Source organism: Manacus candei, unplaced genomic scaffold (genome assembly GCF_025592945.1).
Source record: "Manacus candei isolate 608988 ecotype Guabito, Panama unplaced genomic scaffold, ASM2559294v1 h1tg000037l, whole genome shotgun sequence".
In the NCBI taxonomy this organism is placed as follows: domain Eukaryota; kingdom Metazoa; phylum Chordata; class Aves; order Passeriformes; family Pipridae; genus Manacus; species Manacus candei.
Window position 1 is genome coordinate 13,056 of NW_026138085.1, and position 21,173 is coordinate 34,228.

A 21,173-nucleotide genomic window follows, 5' to 3' on the forward strand; every position below is an offset into this window, starting at 1 on the left:
GGAAGGGAAGGGAAGGGAAGGGAAGGTTTGGGAAGGGAAGGTTTGGGAAGGGAAGGTTTGGGAAGGGAAGGTTTGGGAAGGTTTGGGAAGGTTTGGGAAGGTTTGGGAAGGGAAGGGAAGGGAAGGGAAGGGAAGGGAAGGGAAGGTTTGGGAAGGGAAGGTTTGGGAAGGGAAGGTTTGGGAAGGGAAGGGAAGGGAAGGGAAGGTTTGGGAAGGGAAGGGAAGGTTTGGGAAGGGAAGGTTTGGGAAGGGAAGGTTTGGGAAGGGAAGGTTTGGGAAGGGAAGGTTTGGGAAGGGAAGGTTTGGGAAGGTTTGGGAAGGGAAGGTTTGGGAAGGTTTGGGAAGGGAAGGGAAGGGAAGGTTTGGGAAGGGAAGGTTTGGGAAGGGAAGGTTTGGGAAGGGAAGGGAAGGGAAGGGAAGGTTTGGGAAGGGAAGGGAAGGGAAGGTTTGGGAAGGGAAGGGAAGGGAAGGGAAGGTTTGGGAAGGGAAGGTTTGGGAAGGGAAGGTTTGGGAAGGGAAGGTTTGGGAATGTTTGGGAAGGTTTGGGAAGGTTTGGGAAGGTTTGGGAAGGTTTGGGAAGGTTTGGGAAGGGAAGGGAAGGGAAGGTTTGGGAAGGGAAGGGAAGGGAAGGTTTGGGAAGGGAAGGGAAGGGAAGGGAAGGGAAGGGAAGGTTTGGGAAGGGAAGGGAAGGGAAGGGAAGGGAAGGGAAGGGAAGGGAAGGTTTGGGAAGGGAAGGGAAGGGAAGGGAAGGGAAGGGAAGGGAAGGGAAGGAAGGGAAGGGAAGGGAAGGGAAGGGAAGGGAAGGGAAGGTTTGGGAAGGGAAGGGAAGGGAAGGTTTGGGAAGGGAAGGGAAGGGAAGGGAAGGGAAGGGAAGGGAAGGGAAGGAAGGGAAGGGAAGGAAGGGAAGGGAAGGGGGAAGGGAAGGGAAGGAAGGGAAGGGAAGGGAAGGAAGGGAAGGGAAGGGAAGGGAAGGGAAGGGAAGGGAAGGGAAGGGAAGGGAAGGAAGGTTTGGGAAGGGAAGGGAAGGGAAGGGAAGGTTTGGGAAGGGAAGGGAAGGTTTGGAAGGGAAGGGAAGGTTTGGGAAGGGAAGGTTTGGGAAGGGAAGGGAAGGTTTGGGAAGGGAAGGTTTGGGAAGGGAAGGGAAGGGAAGGGAAGGTTTGGGAAGGGAAGGTTTGGGAAGGGAAGGGATGGGAAGGGAAGGTTTGGGAAGGGAAGGTTTGGGAAGGGAAGGTTTGGGAAGGGAAGGTTGGGAGGGAAGGTTGGAAGGAGTTTGGGAAGGGAAGGTTTGGGAAGGGAAGGTTTGGGAGGGAAGGGAAGGGAAGGAAGGGAAGGTTTGGGAAGGGAAGGTTTGGGAAGGGAAGGAAGGTTTGGGAAGGGAAGGTTTGGGAAGGGAAGGTTTGGGAAGGGAAGGGAAGGTTTGGGAAGGGAAGGGAAGGGAAGGGAAGGGAAGGGAAGGGAAGGGAAGGGAAGGGAAGGGAAGGGAAGGGAAGGGAAGGGAAGGGAAGGGAAGGGAAGGAAGGGAAGGGAAGGGAAGGGAAGGGAAGGGAAGGGAAGGGAAGGGAAGGGAAGGGAAGGGAAGGGAAGGGAAGGGAAGGTTTGGGAAGGGAAGGGAGGTTTGGGAAGGGAAGGGAAGGTTTGGGAAGGGAAGGGAAGGTTTGGGAAGGGAAGGGAAGGGAAGGTTTGGGAAGGGAAGGGAAGGGAAGGGTAGGTTTGGGAAGGGAAGTTTGGGAAGGTTTGGGAAGGTTTGGGAAGGTTTGGAAAGGTTTGGGAAGGTTTGGAAGGGAAGGAAGGGAAGGAAGGGAAGGTTTGGGAAGGGAAGGGAAGGGAAGGTTTGGGAAGGGAAGGTTTGGGAAGGGAAGGTTTGGGAAGGTTTGGGAAGGGAAGGGAAGGTTTGGGAAGGGAAGGTTTGGGAAGGGAAGGTTTGGGAGGGAAGGAAGGGAAGGGAAGGGAAGGGAAGGGAAGGGAAGGGAAGGGAAGGGAAGGGAAGGGAAGGGAAGGGAAGGGAAGGGAAGGGAAGGGAAGGGAAGGGAAGGGAAGGGAAGGGAAGGGAAGGGAAGGGAGCTGCAGTCTCACCACCTTCCCACAGTTTTGCTGTCCCAATAACACTTTTTCTTGGACTAATGGTGTTTCATCATGTGGGGGAAAGACACATGGTTGTTAAACTCTTTAATAATACAAATCTCAACTGATGTTCTCTTTCTGACAGTTAAATATTTTTATTTCAGGAATAACAGGTTTGTTCTGTCTTTCATGATAAATAAAGGTTTTAGTTTTCTTATTTCATCTGCAAGTTTTAGCTTTAAACATGGAAAATATCAATGTGAAATTCAGGCTTTCTAGTAAAATAAATATTTTAAAACAACAGATTAAAATTTAAGGTATTTAATAATCTTGAGGCATTTAAATCTTCCTCGTGTGATTAGTAAATGGTGATCCATTTACTGATATAGGAAGAATTGATGATAAAAGAACTAAGAATTCCAAAGGATATTTAAATTAATAATCACAGCTCCTAAATTAAGAGCAGACTGTCTGAATCTGGAGCTATGAAAACCTACCAAATTTTCTATGCCAAACAATGAAAAAGTCTGAATATTTTACCACTCTGAATGGAAACAATGAGTGTTATTACCAGATGAATATTCAATTAAAAGCTGTGCATGTTCTTGACCATTCTAAATCCTTTGGAAAAGAGACATACTGCTGTCTCTGCTGTTAATATAATGTTCTTCATGTTGAAATTTGATTAGTTGCAGCAGAGTAAAAGATTCATCCCAACATATGGGAAAGAGAAATAAGTTACAGTACCTGCAGTGATTCAAATCATAGAATCATAGAATTGATTGGGTTGGAAAAGACCTCCGAGATCATCGAGTCCAACCCTTAGTCCAAATCCAGTCCATTTACTAGATCATGGCACTCAGTGCCACGTTCAATGTTCTATTGATAACATGGCACAGCAAAAACAACCTTTTTAATGGAAGGACAGTTTCTCTTCCAGCTTCATTGAGAAGAAGTTTTCATAATGAAGGTTATCTTGACCAACATTTTCCTCCTCCATCCAAGGCTCTGAAGGAGGAGAAGCTCTGAGGAATTAAATTATTGGAAGAACAGTTCTTTATTCTTGCCAGTTCTGCCAATAGCTCCTTTTGTAAAGAACAAATATGTCAGGAGAAACATTATTGACCCAGACAAAGTGATGCCCTGTGTTTAAGAGAACAGAGGCAAGGTCACTGTTTTGAACTGTTTTGAACTAAGTATAAAATAGATTATCTGTTTCCCCACCTCCTTCCTTTTTAATGCCTCTTTCCCCTCCCTGAGACCTTGTTTTGTGCCTGAGTCAGCGCCAGGCCCGGGTCAGCCCCAGCTGGGCAGGCTCTGTCATTCTCCTGAAGCAACACATTTCTATTTCTACTAATAGGGTGTTTTCCACCTAGGAAAAAAAATCCATGTGCTTGATTAATTCTGCTTCTGTGCCCCACGCTCTGTCTTGCCATTGAGTTGCTTTGTGATCACCAGTTAGGTGATGGAGAGATGTTCCCTGCAAAGCTGGAGCATGCAGGCAGTGCCATAGCCTGGCTTTCCCACTCACACCTGTGGGCTAAATATGTGCAAGTACCCCTGAACCCCAGCAGCAGCTTCTGACTCCAAGGGAGCCAAATCAGGGGTGACATGAGGCCTGAAGGAGGACGCCACGGAAGTCACCTGGAAGAAGGTGTTCTATGTTATGTGGAAATAGTAGAGAGGCAAGACAGGGAGTGTCTGTGAGATGAGACGGAATGAAAGCCTGATACCTCTGGTCAAGGCAGAGTTGAAGTCTGCTGCACCACCAGTAACCCAGTGCTGTTTGCTGGGGCAAAGCTTTGATATAAAGTAGAATGAGCCTTGTCCAGATGAGTGGATGAACTGGTGCAGGCTGTCTCCCTCAGAAAGAAGCTCTTTTCCAGCAGGGTGGTCTCCTTGGCTGCTTTCAGTGCAGTCTCTCGGGGCGTGTCAGCAGCATTGTAAAGCAAAGAAGGATTTGCAATGCGCAGTTTGCTGTAGGATCATGCAGAAGTAGCACTAGAAATCAGAGCTACGGAGTACAACAAAGCAGCGGTGACTGCTGAGAGAGAGAAATATGGAAAGCAAATAAAAAAGAAGTTTAAGGCTGTTATTATGGACTTTTGTGCCCTGCATCCTCTAATTAGGCTCAGTAATTGCTGACTGTCCTCTGCTCATGCAGTAATACACTCCTGACAGCCTCCACAGAGATCTTGGTTTGCCCCTATTTTGCATGTGCAACTCTTAGGTCTGGGCCATGCACCCTGATTATTTCTCTTTTAATCTTTGCAAGAAGTGGGATGTCTAAGGCACCTGCAAAGACAACATGATAGGATTCCAAATTGTCCACCTCTGCAAGTAATAAACTAACATAACTTCAGAACAGGCATTACTGGCTGTTGCAGAGCTCATGGGCAGATGTTTGTTCCCACTAGTGCAGAGGAACCACTGGACCCAACAGTTCCTTTCACCACAGCAGGTGTGCGTGTAAGCACTCAGTTCCAGTTTAGCTGAAAGGAATGGGTTGGCCCCTGATGAAAACAATCATGCACAAGACTGGGATGAGTACTCCCTAACTCTTAAACACAGTGGGGGGCCCTGTATGGCTAATGATTTCTGAAAGGGTTCTCTTTCACTAGTCCTTAAATGTCAGAAGTGGAATGAAAAACGTTTGACAGTAGAATCTTGTCAGAGAAAAAGCTCAGAGCGGGAAGGGAGGTTTCACCATTGCCTGTCCTGGTTGGCCAATATCAGAACACACAGTTAATAGTTATTATTATTGTTACATAGGTTGGTTGATATTGGCTTTGTTTTTATGAATTAAAACATTCATTGTATTCCTTGCTTCTTTCAGTGCTGTCAGTACTACTTACTCATAGAGACAAATAAGTGTTTTCCAGGGATATTTTGGAAATTTTGGTCATCTTCCATATTTAAGCCAAAAACTCCTAATGTATTTGCTTTGCAGTTCATTTGCAACTTAGAGCTTCTGGGCTAGAGACCTTAAAGACAATGTCATGAGTTATTTGGTGAAAGTGAAGTTTGAAGAGATGGTACTTTCCCTCTGGGTCAGCTGGGACCTGAGCATGCTCTGTTCAGGTTAAGCATCATATTGAAGGTCTCTCCATGCTTAGCACATTTTTTAAGAAATATGGGCATGTGAGGTGTGGTGCTCAGACAAATTCACAGCTTGAGTGAGTTTGTTTTATTACTTAAAAAAATGTCTCTGTCCTACCAGCTAGCTTTGTTACAAACTACAGAGATGAAAACCTAGTGAGGAATGAATTATAAGAAGTCATAATTATTCTTCATGTTTGGAAAACAAGCCCCTATTAGTGTTCATGCAGAGGTTTGGAATTGTTTGCATTGGTTCCAAAGCAGCATGGAACTCTTTTTGTCCTATGGGTAATGGAAAACAGTTTGCCTGATACATTACTGTGAAGTCAAGTGGGGAATTGGCCTTTCCCACGCCAGACCATATGTTCCTAACCTAAAAGCTGAAATTATTTCTGGATCTCTGTGTTCCAGGTGATTTGTAGTGCTAGGATTCATCTTTTTCATTTAGTGAAACATGCTGTTTGACTTCACCTTGGTCAGTTATTACAGGCTAGTTTGCAATGTGGCAGCTCTCTGGAGACCCGGCTTGTAGCTACTCATTGGCCTAGAAGAAAGGATTTAATGATTTTCTACTTCCTCTGTGTTTGGTTTTAGGGTGTAGATATTTTATAAATGTGAGTCAAACTATTTACTGGTGACATTTTACAAATTTTCACTCTGTTTAATCTCTGAGTAATGTTTTTACGTTTGTATATGTTGTGGCCTTTGGCATTCCAGACTAACATGTCTCAAGGATGTCTTAGAGCATTTTATCTTTAAAAGGATTCTATCGTTATTTTTTAATTTCTTTGTACAAAAATTGTGCCAGTCCCTAAAATAAGCCCTATCCTTCCCAGCTACCCACACCAGAGGTACAGAAGTACAGCAGGACGAGAAGAGGGCTCAGAGGTAGGGTGCTCCATGGGGCTCTGGATGGGTGCCAGCCAACGAGCAAAGTGAATTGTGCAGCTTCTGTTCGGGTGCCAACAGAACCCAATTATGTGAGCAGATAGATCTCAGTGCTTTATAAAGCTGATGAAGTGACTTTATCCCTGCTGTACAGCTCTGTAAGCCAACTCACAGAAGTAAAGTAAAATGTCCAGACTGAGAGGTTGGGTCTGTAACTGTGGTGGAAATGGTACAGATTTATAGACCTTTTGCTGTAATCACAATTGCCTGTGTTGAAAGAGGGAGTGTTCCCTTCCAACACCTGGCTGTGTCACATGGAGAAAGGCGGATGCAGGAAAACCAGAATCTTGAAGAGCAGCCTGGGATTCCTCTGAAACTTGTACAGTTCTGGTCACACGTGTATTGATCTCTGGAAATAGTGTCACAATGGGGAAAATCCCTGTAGTAAGCTCCAAAGCCTGTACCTTAAATTAACACTGCTCTAAATCTCAGTTCATATTTGGGTTTATTTCAACTTTTTCTTTAGAGTTGAGTTTTGGCATTAATTTTCTTTAACTTTCTTCACCTGGTAGTTTTGGTTATGGAAATTTTTGTTTGGAAGAATGACTTTTGTTCATATAGGAAATGTCAGTGATTCCAGCAGGGTTAGTAAAGGTTTCGTGAATTTTTCCTTCTCAGCATATCACACAGTATAAAAGCAGCATCCATGTTCATGTAAACATGTCTGAATTTTCTTTCAGATGATGTCAATCCTAATGAACACCATCATTTTTGAAGACTGCCAATGGTCTGTGTCAAGATCACTGCTTGGACTTATGCTTCTCAATGAGAAAGTAAGTGTTTAACAAATTCCACCAGATTTGCTCTTCATGTGCCAGAATAGTTAAAACATGGAAGAGAGTTGCCTGTTGCCCTTCAAATCACCCATCTCTTACCTTGGGACTCTTGCTCCATTATGCTCACATTAGGAGTGGAGAGTAGGTTTCAGCTCATGCACTGTGTAAGTATCTTATAGATTAGTTCACACAGGTTGAGTGGCTTAATTTTGATGAAAAATCCTCTCAAACTTTTACCCCAACTTTTACACCCAGTCTTGGGTCATGCACGTATACGATGAACCTTTTTCTAATGAATGTCTTCACGTTTCCAGAATCAAGCAGGCATAGAAGTTATGAAAGCTCATTGGGCTTTTAGATAGAAAGATGAAACAAGAATGCTGTGAAAATCACATGAGAAAAATTGTTTCCTAGAAAAATAGTTAACCAATTTCTTTCTCTGAAAGGTTTCCCAGGAACAACTAGCTTTGGGGGGTATTATCTGAGCACAAGCGCTTAAGTGCTGGCATTGATTGCAATTTGGATTGTGTGCATCTGTGGCAGATTCTGAAAACCAGGAAATACTCTGCAATTTGCCCTTTCAATACAATCTGAAGCTATGAATTTGGATATACCCATCATGTTTCCCTGGTGACTTAATAGAGACAATATTGTCTGAAAAGGAAGCCATCTGAGTAAATGCACGCGTGTTGATCTAAATGTGTGCATTTTGTGTGGCGAGCTGTCGTTTCTGAAGATATTGACCTGTTGTCTGTGCCTTTCTGCAGAGCTGGGTCTAACTTTATTCTGAATTGCTTTATTTCCTGGGCAGTCACAAGCCTCAGTGTATTACTGCTTTGGAGAATGAATTGTCTGTACAATAAGAGGGTGCTGGAAAAAATCAGACACTAAGATTAGCAGCAACCGCATACATTAAAATTCACACTGAAATCCCAGCCATGGGAGGAAACTAATAGAAGAAGAAAATACATCAAGAAAAGAAGCACTGTCTCATCATTCACCTGTGCTGAAGGATCCAATTTTAGCCATATCCAACAGCACTGTCATTCATCTTCTTGGTGTGTTATTGTGATTTAAATCCAAGCTCTATAAGAGAGAGCAGTTCTTTTAAAATGATTGAGAGGGAATAAGGGCAAATTCAGTGTTTAGGAAAACTTTATGGCATCACAATATTATACTTTACAGATGGAAGCAATATTTCCTACTTTGGAAGGAAAACTAATCATTTTCTATCTGCTCTGAGTCACTGCATCATTATAAAAGTGGGAAATAAGTAGTTTTGTGCATTCCCAATCTTGTTCAAGACGACACTTTTGTTTATATAATGCTTCTGATTTATAGCGTTTAAGGATTAGCCTGACTACATATTAATTATGTGGTTTTGATACTTCAATATAAGAAGAAATTAAATATTTCACTTGAAGATAAAACCATAGAGCTGTAAATCATAAGGAATAAATTTGTGACTGGTAGAATACTCTTTTTACTGAAATTAGACTAGTTCTAATGATTGTGGGGTTTGCTTAGCAGACATGGATATGTACAAGCACTTGTACTTACGAACAAGTCTTACATTTCTTTTGCAAGGGTGGAGAACAAGAAACAGGATTTACAATATTTGTATTACCCCTATTGCATCAAGGTTATTTATTTCATGTTCAGAAAAAGTAGGACACGTACTTACATATAGCTGTAAAAGTCATCTTTGCTTGGCTCATTTCAGTGCGCTGCTGATTTATTTATTGGGTTCCTTTATTTCAGGTAGGGTCTCTGTCTCTACAGTTCCTGAGATAGCAAGAACACAGTTACCATGTTTTACTGCTTGTTCTCTTCTCCTTTTGTTTTAATGAGATCTTCTTTGCCTATAATTCATTTCAAAGGGAATGTATTGCGTTTACTTAGTGACTCAGAAGAACTGGCATTGATACATGCTTGCACCAGTAGGGTTAGTCAGGCCAAAATGGGAATTGTACCCAGGGTCCCCCCTAACATAGCACTGAGTCAGTGAGACAGCAGCAGCTCAGCATCACTGGGGTGGTTGCACGTGGCTCCTGACATTGTTTCCTTACTGAAGTGCAACAGCAGATTTAATTTAAATGCTGGGGCAAGAGTTTGGCAGGAAAAGCTGTATCCTGATAATGCATTGTCTCCCTCTTGCTGTTGTCCTTCAACCAAAGCACACAGGCATTCGCCTGCATGGGCAGAGGTGTGTTGTTTAAGGCCTTGAGCAGCCTAGTGTAGCAGAAGGTGTCCCTGCCCAACCCCAGAGGGGTTGGAACTAGATGATCAATGGTTCTGTGATTGCAGAGAGGCCTCAGAATCTTTAATGCTTCTTAACTGAAGGATGGTCAACTTAGATTATATATAAGGAAAACATTTTTTACACTGAGGGTGGTAAAACACTGACACAGGTTGCCCAGAGATGTTCCATCTGTGAAAACATTCAAGGTCAGGCTGGACAAGGCTTTGGGTAACCTGATCTCGTTGAAAATGTCCCTGCTCACTGCAGGGGGTTGAACTCAGTGACTTTTAAAGGTCCCTTCCAACCCAAACTCTCTCATAATTCTAAACCCCAGGGCTCAGAACAGCTCCATGGTGTTGATACATGGATGTCATGGGATGTTGTGTTCAGGAATGGTAGGCAGAGATGTTATTCCTTGCTGTTGCCTGAGGATACTGTTGATGCTTTCTATTGTAGGGTTGACTGAAGTTCCTGGAACAGACACTGGACAAGGTCTCAGGGTTGTGGCCTTCAAGTAGCCTGAACTTTGCATTTGTCACTGTGAGACAGGGCTTTGGTGTTGGGCACAGGTCCTTTGCACCTGCTCCCAGAAGATGTTCCGTTTTGGTTTAGGACTCCTAAGTGGTTTAGGACCCAACTGTGTGATCAGCTCCTGCCTCTGCTTCCAGCACTGTTGCATTGGCAGCAAAGACAGTAACATGGAACAGGGTGCTTCTGGTTTGAGAGGAACTGTGCTGAGGGCACAGAATTTGCCAAGGAAACATTAAAGCAAACACTTCCCATAATCCTGTAGAATTGTCATGGCTTATCCTTAGTGTTACAGTTTTACTACATTTTCTTTTACTATCCCACATTTTTGCATGTGTACAGAAGAGCTGTAATTTTGATGGTAATGGTGTGTGTTTATTTTGAGATTTGTTTAAGGTTTAAATAGGTTTACACCTGTTAAAGGTTTTTAAAAAAATCTGGCAAACAAATCTCAGACTTTCGTGCTTTCTAACACTCTTCAAGTTACATTAACTTCAAAGGTCTACTAAATTTTGCATACTAACTGATTTTCAGCCTACCTTCAAAAAGCTCTCTTTTTATACACCTGGAATTTGTGGAATACGGGCAATATTCCTCTAGACTGCAATATCAGACTGCTCAGAAACCTTGCCAGGTATGTGGGCACAGGTTTATCAGAGTGGTTCCTTCTCCTCTGCATAATTGTAAGTGCTTATCCCAGGGATGTGCTTACGCCCAAGGCCATCAGGCTCCGACTGACACGGCCAATGTAATAAAGACTGAACAGGGTTATATGACTTGGCTTGGCTGTAGTAGCAAGGTAGTGGAGCACTAGAGGTCCCCTCCTGTTCCGTATTTCTAACATAAACCAACATTCTTCTAAGGTAATACAAAGTTCTGCTTTAAGTAGTCCATAGATCTGTCAGAATATAATGGGAATAGTACTACAGAAAGGATAGAGATGATGGAGCTTCTCGAGAGCACACAGCAAAGAGCCCAAATTTGCACCATTCTGAAAAGACCTGAAAAGTGCTCAAGGATATTCCTGCTGCCTCTCTCTCGAGGCTTTCTGAGTTGGAACTGGTTAGGGGCCAACGCCCACTGCTGATCCCACTCCACTGCAGTCCTGCTGTCCAGCCGGAGCGGGTCGGGGCTCGGCGCCTGGCCCCCGGCTGGGTCAGAGCCCTGCCTGCTGCTGGCCAGGCTCCTCACCCAGAGGGCAACAACAGACTCACTCACAGCTACACCAGGTGAGTAACTTCGGGGTCAAATTTCCAAACCTCATTTTTAATATTCTCTGCTTTGCTACTGCAGTACTCCAGTGACCTTAGGGCCACCTTGCTGAGCACTCTGACAGCAAACGTGGAGTCCTGGACCAGAGCTTCAGGAGCCTGGTGGAAGGAGTTGAGCAAAATCTTTCAGCAAAGAACAGAGAAGGGTAAGTTCATAACACATATTCAAGCTGAAAAAAATAAGACAAATGGAAACTTTGCCTGGAAAAAATGGTAACATAGGAAGTATTCCAGGTCACCTTAAACTGCAGTTCCTTTTGAAAGAAAAAATAATACCCTCTCGAAGAATTCATCCCCAAACTTAACAGAGCCCAGTCATTTGGTAATTATGTGTTTTCCTGGTCAGAAATGCATTTCTTAATTTAATCCCAAAGTCAAGCTTTGCCAGACTGCAGCTGCTGTGCTTGGAACAAACTGCCTCATTTCAGCAGGTGAACCCCAGAGCTTCCCTTTTCCCACTGAAACCCCTCTGATAAAACCCTTGTTTCAGCCTCCAACACTGCCATTGCTCTGACAGAGCCTTTTCTTGCTGGGGTTGGGATCAAACAACTGCTTGGGAAGTGGTAGAATGAGAAGGGATCCGGGGGCCCACTTACACATTGTAGATAAATGAGGCAAGGACTATCTTTTTTTCTTAATATAAATCACAAATTCAGCTGATCTTGACCTCATTTGAAAAACAGAATAGAAGCCTTCACAAAAGAAATGGCAAGTTTATCTGCACTTCATGATCACACTCACTTTTTTTTTTCCCTAGCTAGCTGTATTTTCTCTTCCATGTGCATTATTCAACCAAAGCAGACCTTGAGAAAGAATAGAAAGACAGCCTGAGTCCAGACTGGAACTTCCTGGAAAGCTTCAAACAAACTGGAAAGGGGCTTGGAGAGAAGTGATGGTTAAAACCATTTAGTGATTTTATTTCTCTGATTTCTTCTCTGTTTGTTAGTGGGAAGATTGTGTTGGAATTTTTTAAATATCAAATAGTTTTTCAGTAGTTATGGTCTCCATAATTTCTTTCCTATTAAATTCTGGTACTAAAGGTGTATGGTCTGGCTGTGGATGATAGCCAGAGAAGGGGGAATTTGGAAGGAAACTCAGAGAAGCACAGAGATCACATTGAGGGCACTAATGAATCAGACAGACTTTGTGTAACTTGTACCACAGATCGGCAAAAGACCTGGGGGAAAGGCAGAGGTCCACTGGGAAGAAGGAGAAACCTGCTAAAACAAAGGAGAACTGAGCTGACAGTGGTGAGCTGTGTTATTTAGTCTCACCTTAAAGCTGGAAATGACCAGGGGATTAATTTGACTGAATGGTCCTTCAGGATTTAAATTTTAAAAAACTATTAAAAACTGAGTAAAATTCATTGTTATAACTTGATAGTTTCTTAGTTCGGTATCTATATTTATTGAAGGCAAGAAGAGAATGAGAGGACATGGCCTCAAGTTACACCAAAGGAGATTCAGACATAAGGATATTAAGAGAAAATTCTTCACAGAAAGGCTTGTCAAGCATTGGAACAAGCAGTCCAGGATAGTGGTGGAGTCACCATCCCCCAAAGTGTTCAAAAGCTGTGTAGCTGTGGCACTTAAGGGCATGGTGTACTGATGAATATGATGCTGCTTTGTTGGATTTGGCGACCTTAAAGGGCTTTTCCAACCTTACCAATTCCATGATTCTACAAAGTCCTTAAGATAACATCGTTTTCTGAGGACGTACTTCGATGTGTGTTTTCTCTGAGCTGCCTTATTCTGAGCAGTGCAGGCCTGCAGGACAGGACAGGGATCATGGATGATCCAGCCAAGGCTGGGGGGAGCTGGGTGGGGAATCAGATCTGCTGCCTGTGCTCGCCCTGCTCAGGGCACAGACAGAGGCTGCCATGGCTCCAGCTGCCAGAAAATACTGGATTTGGCAAATGCTAGGCTCAAATACCCCTGCATTTAAATGGGAGAGCTCTCGGAGAGCCCTTCAGAGAGCTCTCGGATAGGCAGTGGGGTGGAAGCTGCCTGAGAGCTTCTGTGGAAGTGCAGGTAGGGAGGGATGGTGTGAGGGGCAGAGGGATAACTGGGCTGAAGAAGTAGCTCATCTGTCTCAGCTCCACCCACCTGGGTAACCTGGGGAGATCTCTGGGCCATCACTGCCCCCACAAGCAGTGAGGTGACACGATGGCTCTCTGGTCTCAGCTCTGGGTTTGTAACCCCTCTCAGAGTTATTATTATCAGACTCCTTTTAACTGCAATTGTTTGAAGCTGAGCAGAAATCAATTTCCATTAGTAAGGAAATAAGCACAAATGTAGAAAATTATGAATAGAATAAAGAATAAAGTGATAATTGCATCCTGTACCTCCACACACAGCAAGCCCCAGTTCACCACGCTGCTGCCAGACATCCCCATGCAGTGAAGGCAGGCAGGATTATTGCCCCTGATCCCACAAAGAGATCTTTGCTGAGATCCCATCAGTTTTGCAGGCACCTGTCCCCACAGTCCCGTGCAGGAAGGAGCCCTCAGGAGCCATTCTTGGGGAGACTTTATTAGCTTCGCTGTTGTGAACCAGCAGAGTCTGACACAATCACAGCAAAGAGCATGGAGGCAACAGACAAAGAACATTTGAGAAACTCTAAATGCAGAGTGCAGATTTGTCTGGTACTTTAAATCATTTTTGTGTGGTTTTGGTATTGTTTTGGTGGTTTTTTTTTTTAAAAGAATCACAGAATGGTTTGGGTTGGAAGGCACCTTAGAGATCACCTCATTCCAACCCCCTTGCCATGGGCAGGACCACCTTCCACTAGACCAAACACATAGATGGGATGTGATAAATGGCAATTAAACTGTTCATTTCAGGTGAGCAATAGACCAAGGGAGTAGTTGCTATTTGGGCTGCCATGCAGGCTGTGTGAGTTGTCCTTCAGCCTCAGATGTGATGCCACTGGACGGACTACCCCTGCAAGTGGTAAAGTGTTGTGGGGCACTTTTGTGTGCTTGTTCTGTGCCAGATGAGTGGTGGTGCCACATTTCACCAAGCCAGGCTGAAGTCTGACACCTCTCCTGGGGGAAGAAGGTGGGTCTGGCCAGGGAGAGCCTGGCCTTGATGACCATCTGGACACATCCCAAAGAGCCCTTTGCTGGAGGCTGGGGAGGAAGTTGTTGCAGTCGTTTCCCATCTGACTTCTAAAATGTGTCACAAGTCAGTAGGCTGAGTTTATAACACTGCCCATACTGATATTCTCCTTGTTATTTTATAGAACTGGTTTCTGAGGGCACCTAGTGATTCTGTTTGCGAGTCTTCCTCTAGTTTTCTTTCAATTTAATATACATTATAGTTATTATTTTTACCAGTTCTTGCAGTGTATCTCTGACTCTCAGGTCTCCTTTAACCAAATGTTTGGGGTTCTTTTTTTCCCAGGCTCACATGTTGGTTGTGGCCAAAGCTTTGCGCAGAGAAAGGGCCTCTGATCCTGGGGGTCTGAATATGAAGAGTTGACAAGGACTTTGGAAACAGAGCATGGGCTAATAAACCAACTCTGAAAGTTCTGAGACCCTGTTATGCTCTTGGAGCAATTTTTGACCCTTGTGAAAACTTTTTTTAAGATGTCTTCTGCCTTTTTGTGTCTCTGGCCTAAATGAAAGAATTTATAATAGTGACAACAGTGAAAAACCAGCCTTAGTTTGAAGAATGTTTTCAGCCTTTCTTATCAAAATTTATAATCTTGTTATTTTATCTTTATGAAACAGTGTAGAAACAATACTTAATCAAAGAACAAAATAAATATGCATTCTTTCTAAACTTGTATCAGTTAATGATTCTCAGTTCTGCATGTAATAGCAAGTAATACCTCATCAGGTAAAACCTCCAAGCTCACTCTTGAAGACATATTTGTTTGAAAATGAGATGAAAGCTTTATATGACATCTTTTTGAAACAATAAAATTACTATTTTTTACAAAATGTTATATATTTCTTTTCAGCACAGATGGTTAATGACAATGTGGACAACAAAGCAGAAGACTAAAAATGAGCAGGAAAATTAAGAATGTTACACAGAGTAAAATAAGAGTTGATGGAGTGAGTCTCAGTGAAGTACTGATGATATTTAAATTTCACAAGTACACATTTTCCAGGTCTTTGGAAACAGGGGGGTGGGGGGAAGCACAGAAGAAAATAAAGTTGTTAAAACACTTTAAAAAGAATGAATTCTATCCACCACTACAAAAAAAAGGAAAGCAGATAGTTACAGAGACCTGTGGTGGGGAGCGTGGGGTGTCCTGCCATGACAGGAGGGGCTGTGCCAGATGAGGAGATGCAAAATGAATTGAAGGAAGATCTAACAAAAATTAGAACTGCTTAAGCAGTAAGTCAATTAATTTTCAATGTGGAAAAGCTATTATGTGCAATTACAAACTTGGATTGGGATTGGGTTGGGTTTTTTCGTTATTTACCTAAGAAAAAAAATTTCACCTGTTTTTCATGCTGGCTGATATTTGTGAATTTATTAATATTTCACCACTGTTTAGATAAGAATGGAAATTATTAATTGTGACCAACAGGGAGGAAAAGTTCATACCTGTGTTCCTTACAGGGTTTTTTCCAGTTTTTTTCTTTGCAACTGTTACTTTTCTGCACATTTTAGTTTTAGGAACTACAGCTGCAAGGAGGGCGTTTTCTTCAGCACTTTGCTGTTTGCATTTAAACTCAGCTCAAGAAAGTATTTCATGTGCAACCAAAGCATCTGATTTCCAGGGGTGCTGAGCCCCTGAGAAGTAATGAATGGAGGTCACTGGAGAGGTGCAGGTTTGGGGTGTTGATGCTGTGTGCCAAGACATGTGATGTGTCACCATCTCAAACACCTGTGGGTTAGTACAGGTGACTTTCCATTTTGGTCCTGAAAGGAAACAGGCACCTGTGCTGCTCAGCTGGGTTTTAAAAGCTGCAGAACTGATCTCCCACAGCCTTGGGGAGGAGCCCTGGCAGTGCTGCCTCCTGTGACAGCTCTGAGGGGAAAGCCCTGCCGTGGCCTCGCAGCTCCCTGCGTTGGCAGTAAAGGCTCAGGTGAATGGCAGTGGGTTCTGTGCCTGCACTGTGTTTGGTACCTGGGGACACGCCACGGCCGTGTGCTCCCAAACCAGCCCCTTTTCTGGGTAAACTGGCCGCTTTGCCAAGAGCTGAAGCTTGGCAGACCGAAAGGGAGAGGACAGTGCCCCAGAACTCGTGGCCAAGCTTCAGGCTTTGCTCTAATACCAGCTGCAGACTCCCCAGAGCACTCAGACGTGTCTCTGAAACATCCCTTCTGACGCATTCCCTGTTTACAGGTGAGGCCCCAAACAGTGTCTTCTAAACTGGGCAAATTGGAGATGCATATTTAAAGAGCATTTTCACCTTGGTTAACAATTGACAACAAGAACATATTTAGAGTAGCTGGTTGTATAAGTACACTTGCTTTTAGGTTAGGAAAGGGAGAGCAGAGCAGATAGAGAGGTTTATGGCTCCAGGCTCTTTGTTAAGAGTTTACTCTCAGCTTTTTTAAGGGGCCCGGTCGCAGTGGGGGCAGCCCAGGTTTTCCCTCGTGTTTAAAAAGCATGTGCAATGCCTTACACAGTTTTTGAAAAGACATAATTACCTTAAGGGCTTTGGAATTTTTTTCTCCTTTAAAAAAAGTGGAAACAATGGAATGGGAAATGTCAAAGGGAGATACTGCTCAGAGCCAAAGCAATTTCCTTGCAAGGAACCAACGTGATAATGCAAATGGCTGGGGACTGTAAAATAGGGCTGATTCTCCAAGCCCAAGTGCATTTTATATCCTCAGAGTGAAAAGCACCAACTGCTGAGGCTGAGGTGAGTGTCTGTCCCTCTGTGAGCAAGAGCAAACCACCCCAGAGCTTCCTATGGGCCGGGCAAGCCAGGGCAGCACTGGGACAAGCACTGTTTGAATGCCATGGTCTGCTTGCAAAAGGAGGCTCTGAAGAACTCAGCTCCAGAATATGCACACCTTACAGAGTAATTTCTTAGCCTTGTTAATGTTTTATTGCACAGTGTGTTTGCAATGACAGCAAACCTTTCAAACTGCAGCGGGATAACACGCTTCCTCACCGTATTAAAAAATAATGTTAGTGTAGATTTTATGTACCAGGGTGTAGACTGCTGCTAAGAGGCTGCTTTGACAACATTCTTTTTTGAGGTTTACAGAAAGCATAATAAAATATGTAAGTTACATTTCTACAAACAAAAACTATAACATAAGTTATTTATAAGCATGAGATACAAATGGTATCATGATAAATAAACCCTAATGGATACCTGTGGCATCCATCCTAATGTAATTTGCCCAGCAAAAGTCATGTTTAGCAGAAAAACCTGGCAGCAGCTGTGTGTTGATATATAAAATAAGAATGAAAGAGGGAAGGAAGCGGTGCTGAAACCCCGGCTGCTTCCCCGGGCGTATCCACAACCTGCTGTACCTTCCTCCTTCACCTGGGGCTGGCACTGCTGCTCGGGGAGACCAGATGTCTCTGCGTCTTTCAGGACTTGTCCACAACACCAGGATGTTCCCTGTCGGCTTCACTACAGCCTGATTTTATCAGAGGTGGCAGAAAGAAATTGAGCCCCGTCTGCCCATCATCCTCTGTGCTCCCTTCCCTTGCAGTGGTGGCTCTTTCCCCAGCACCTCCCTTGTACCCTCCCCATCTCATGTAGCCTCAGCCATTTGTGGAATGATTCATGGATTCTGAACTAAAATAAAATTTTGGCTTTTTTGATATAACAGTTAAGGTTACCTACCCCACAAAGATGAGCTTTGGAACAGGAATTGGAACTACTGAGGCACGTTCATCTGTCAGAGACTACAGCCCTCATGAGCATTGGCTCTGAGAGTGGGGTTTAACTGCTTCCATCTGCTGGGACACCAAGGACAGAGAGTTTTATCAGTGTCCATGTATCCGGCCTGTCAGGCTGAGCTCATGGGCAGGTGTCCTATCTCCTTCAGGTCGGGGTATAGGGACTGTCCCTTGTTCTGCTGGGGAAAGGGCTGCTGAAGGCAAAGCTCTGCTACCCCATCCTCCCCTCTGCCTGTGTGGGGTGAGGCTCTTCCCAGCTAGAGGCAGGAGGGGCACAGCCCTCCAAGTCCAAAGGAAGGGGCAGAGGGGAATGACTTTTAGCTCCACAGCACCAGAGTTCTTCCCACCAAAAAAGTGCAGCTGACTTAACCCTTATGGGCTGATGAAACGGTGGACCTGCTCTGCTGAGCACCAGGAGCTGAGTGCCTGCCCATGGTGCTGCCCCGTGAGAGCTCGACCACAGGCTGGCAGCCAGGGTCCAGCTCCATCGCTGGGATGGAGCAGTCACGCCACTGCTCTCTCCTGGGGCCTGTTGGCCACAGTGGTCCCCACCCAGGGGGGCTCAGCTCTGATGAGGAGGACCAACAGGGTTTCCCAGAGCCCTACAGAAGGTATGACGGTCATGACTGCATCCCCTTCCAGTGCACACACCTCAGTCCTTGCCACTGTGTGTCCCTGGCTGGGCACAGCTGGGTATGGGTAGAGCTCAGGCAGCATCTCACTGCATGTTTTTGCTGTCACCCTCTTCCTTCCCCTTCCCATGCCAGGACACAGAGTATCCATGTCCCTCTCCAGCCTGAACACCAGCGTCACCTGCCAGCTCCACAACAATGCTTCTTCCAGGGCTACAGCTGAAAAGCAACTTGTGTCCTCTGTTGTGCTGACTTCCACACGAATTGTATGTAATCACTCAAAACCATGCTGTGTTCATGCAGGAATAAACATTCAGAAAGGGCTGTGGAGCACAGGATCAGCCTTGCCCACCCCGAGACCTGCTGCCAAAGACAGGAGCTACAGCAGGAACATCACAGTGTCTGCTGCTGCTTTCTTGTGCAGTAAGATATTGCTGTTCTCTGTCACACTGTAGTTAAAAACAAAACTGAAAGCAATGAGTGATGCCCTTGTGGGGTGGCACATTCCCAAAGCTGCTGGTGCCTCCTGCACAATCAAGGAGCCAGACCAGCTCACAACCCTGAATTCTTGCGTGTTTAGGGAGGGTCTGTGGACAACAGAGGAGTTTGGTACCTGAGAGTTGACACGGCCTTGAGGAGGCAGTGTGACAGCTAGTGGGGCAGCATGAAGATGCTTCCGAAGACCTGACCTGTAGGTTAGATGCTGGTCAAACCCCTCTTTCTCCAAGTAATTGCCTTCCAGCTGTTAGGCAGTACCTTATGTACCACTGCCGGTCCCAGGCCCAGATGGAAAGAGCCATTGCAGGAACTGGAGCTTCTAGACCTTGGACATGCAGGACAGTGTGCTGGGGATGTGGCCCAGCACATCATAGCCTGAGTGCTGAGGGAAGGACGATACAAGAGGAGCTGGAAATGCAGAAGTGCAGCTAATTGGATGTACTGGGACAGCTCTCTGGAGCACTGGGAGTCAGACTCGGCTGGACTAAAGCCCCAGTGCAGCAGTTCAGCAGCAGTGGAATGTGCTCAGCAATTTCAGGTGTGATCCAGCCTCTGCACTACCTGGGCTCACTGAAGCCCCTGAGCCTATATTTCCACAGCATTGTTGTAGGCACATTTGATGGGGCCAGGATGAGCCCAATGGGCATTGCAGGCCTGGGCACCACCACGACCACTCAGCTGTGCCAACTTGCACCTCTAACCCCTACAGCTGCATCACAAACACAGTGGTTGCAGGCTGTAGGGCTGTTCAAAGCATGTGCACTGGACAGGTTCCAGGCTTTGTGGTGTTGTCTCCTCTTGAGCCAAGCACAGCCTCACAGCCCATGCACAAGCAGCCATGGTGGGTGGGCACAGAAGGTGATTAGCAGTGTCTACCACGTGTTTTTATTATCTCATCCTACAGGAAGCACTTTAAAAGCCAAACGGTGGCATTGGGCACTGCCAGGCACATTGAAGAATTCTGCAAGGATATGGGTCCTTTGAGGACACGGTCCTACAAGGACGCCCTCCCTACAGAGTCCTCCATGTTTTGAGCCCAAAGACATTCCTGGGGCTGAGGAGTGTGTGTGTGCACCACAACCAAACACGGTGGCTGTGGCAGGCTGCAGCACATCCCCCTCCATATCCCCTCCATGGCAGTCAGGCCTGGGAGAAAATCTGGGTTTCAGGGATGAGTGAGACAGATGCTGCACCTCTGTCCCCAGTGACTCCCAGTGACAAACTGAAGGGGAAACTCTTCTGCCCACTGGTGCCAGGGAGGTGGTCAGTCCTCTTACACAGCACTAGTTACTTTTTTTCCCCTGCTTAACTATGTCCCCCCATGCCTTCACAGGTGGCTGGAGCAGTGCTCTCTGGCCTCGGTCAGCCCCAGTGACTCGGCCATGCTCCCTGACAGGCCAAAGGAGCCATGCCCCAGCCTGGCAGTGGGGCTGCATGGAGCTTCTCTCTGCCAGCACCATGGGCTCAGCACCACATCTCAGTTAATGTTTGTACAATATACAGAGTTTTAAAGGACTGACAATGCCCCCTCTCGCTCCACAGCAGCCTTCCCACACATTCCCAGCACCCTCCCTTCCCAGCCTCCTCCTGCCTGCATGGCTCACCCCCTCCCAACCAGACACCATCCCATGAGTGCTGCAGCTGCCCTGCCCCCTGTGCTGGGCCAGACGCTCCCGCAGCCGGTGCTCAGGTGGCACTCACAGGCTGGTTTCCTGGCGTGCTGTGCCACACTGTGCCACGCAAAGGCCATACTGTACTGTGCCATTCCGTGCCACTCCATACAAAGGTAATGCCATGTCATGCCGTGCCATGCCGAGGCCAGGCTATGCTATGCCACACTTTGCTATGCATGTCTGGGGCCTGGCCAGAGCCCAGCTGAGTATGGGGTTCCTTACACTCAGGTGCACCCCTGCGATGGGGAGCTGCACCTGCCCGGGCGTTCTGCTGCCTCCCCGGGCCCGGCCAGGCCAGCCCTTAATTGGGTCCGGCTCCCCGATGGCACAGAGTGGCCGAGGTTTGGGCGGGCACGCCCATCTCCACGCCACGGTCACCCCGCGGGCCCCTGGCCCTGCTGGGGGTCGCAACACCGCGCCGTGCCAGGAGGACCCGGGGACCCGGCTCCGGCCCAGGTCGCACCGTCGGGGCCGCAGATCCGCTCGCTCCGGGTGGGGGCCGGGAGGGAGGGAGCGGAGCCCGGCAAAGAGCCAGAGGCCGCGGCATTTGGCAAAGCGGAAGCGGATTTTGGGTAGAAAGCGGTGCCGTGCGAGGCTGTGCGGGGCTCTGTGCGGGG

General features: G+C 46.0%; 1 protein-coding gene across 1 annotated transcript in view; it reads left to right on the forward strand.

The window, feature by feature from the left end:
- Nucleotides 1-21,132, forward strand: part of LOC127473990 (spidroin-2-like) — a gene marked incomplete at its 5' end in the record, with an annotated part of 33,532 nt that extends 12,400 nt beyond the window's left edge. Inside the window, 3 exons of the mRNA XM_051794276.1 lie at nt 10,771-10,883; nt 20,217-20,307; nt 20,785-21,132. Of these exons, the coding sequence (XP_051650236.1) occupies nt 10,771-10,883; nt 20,217-20,307; nt 20,785-21,132 (552 nt within the window). The remainder of the gene's footprint in view (nt 1-10,770; nt 10,884-20,216; nt 20,308-20,784) is intronic.
- Nucleotides 21,133-21,173: the final 41 nt, after the last annotated feature.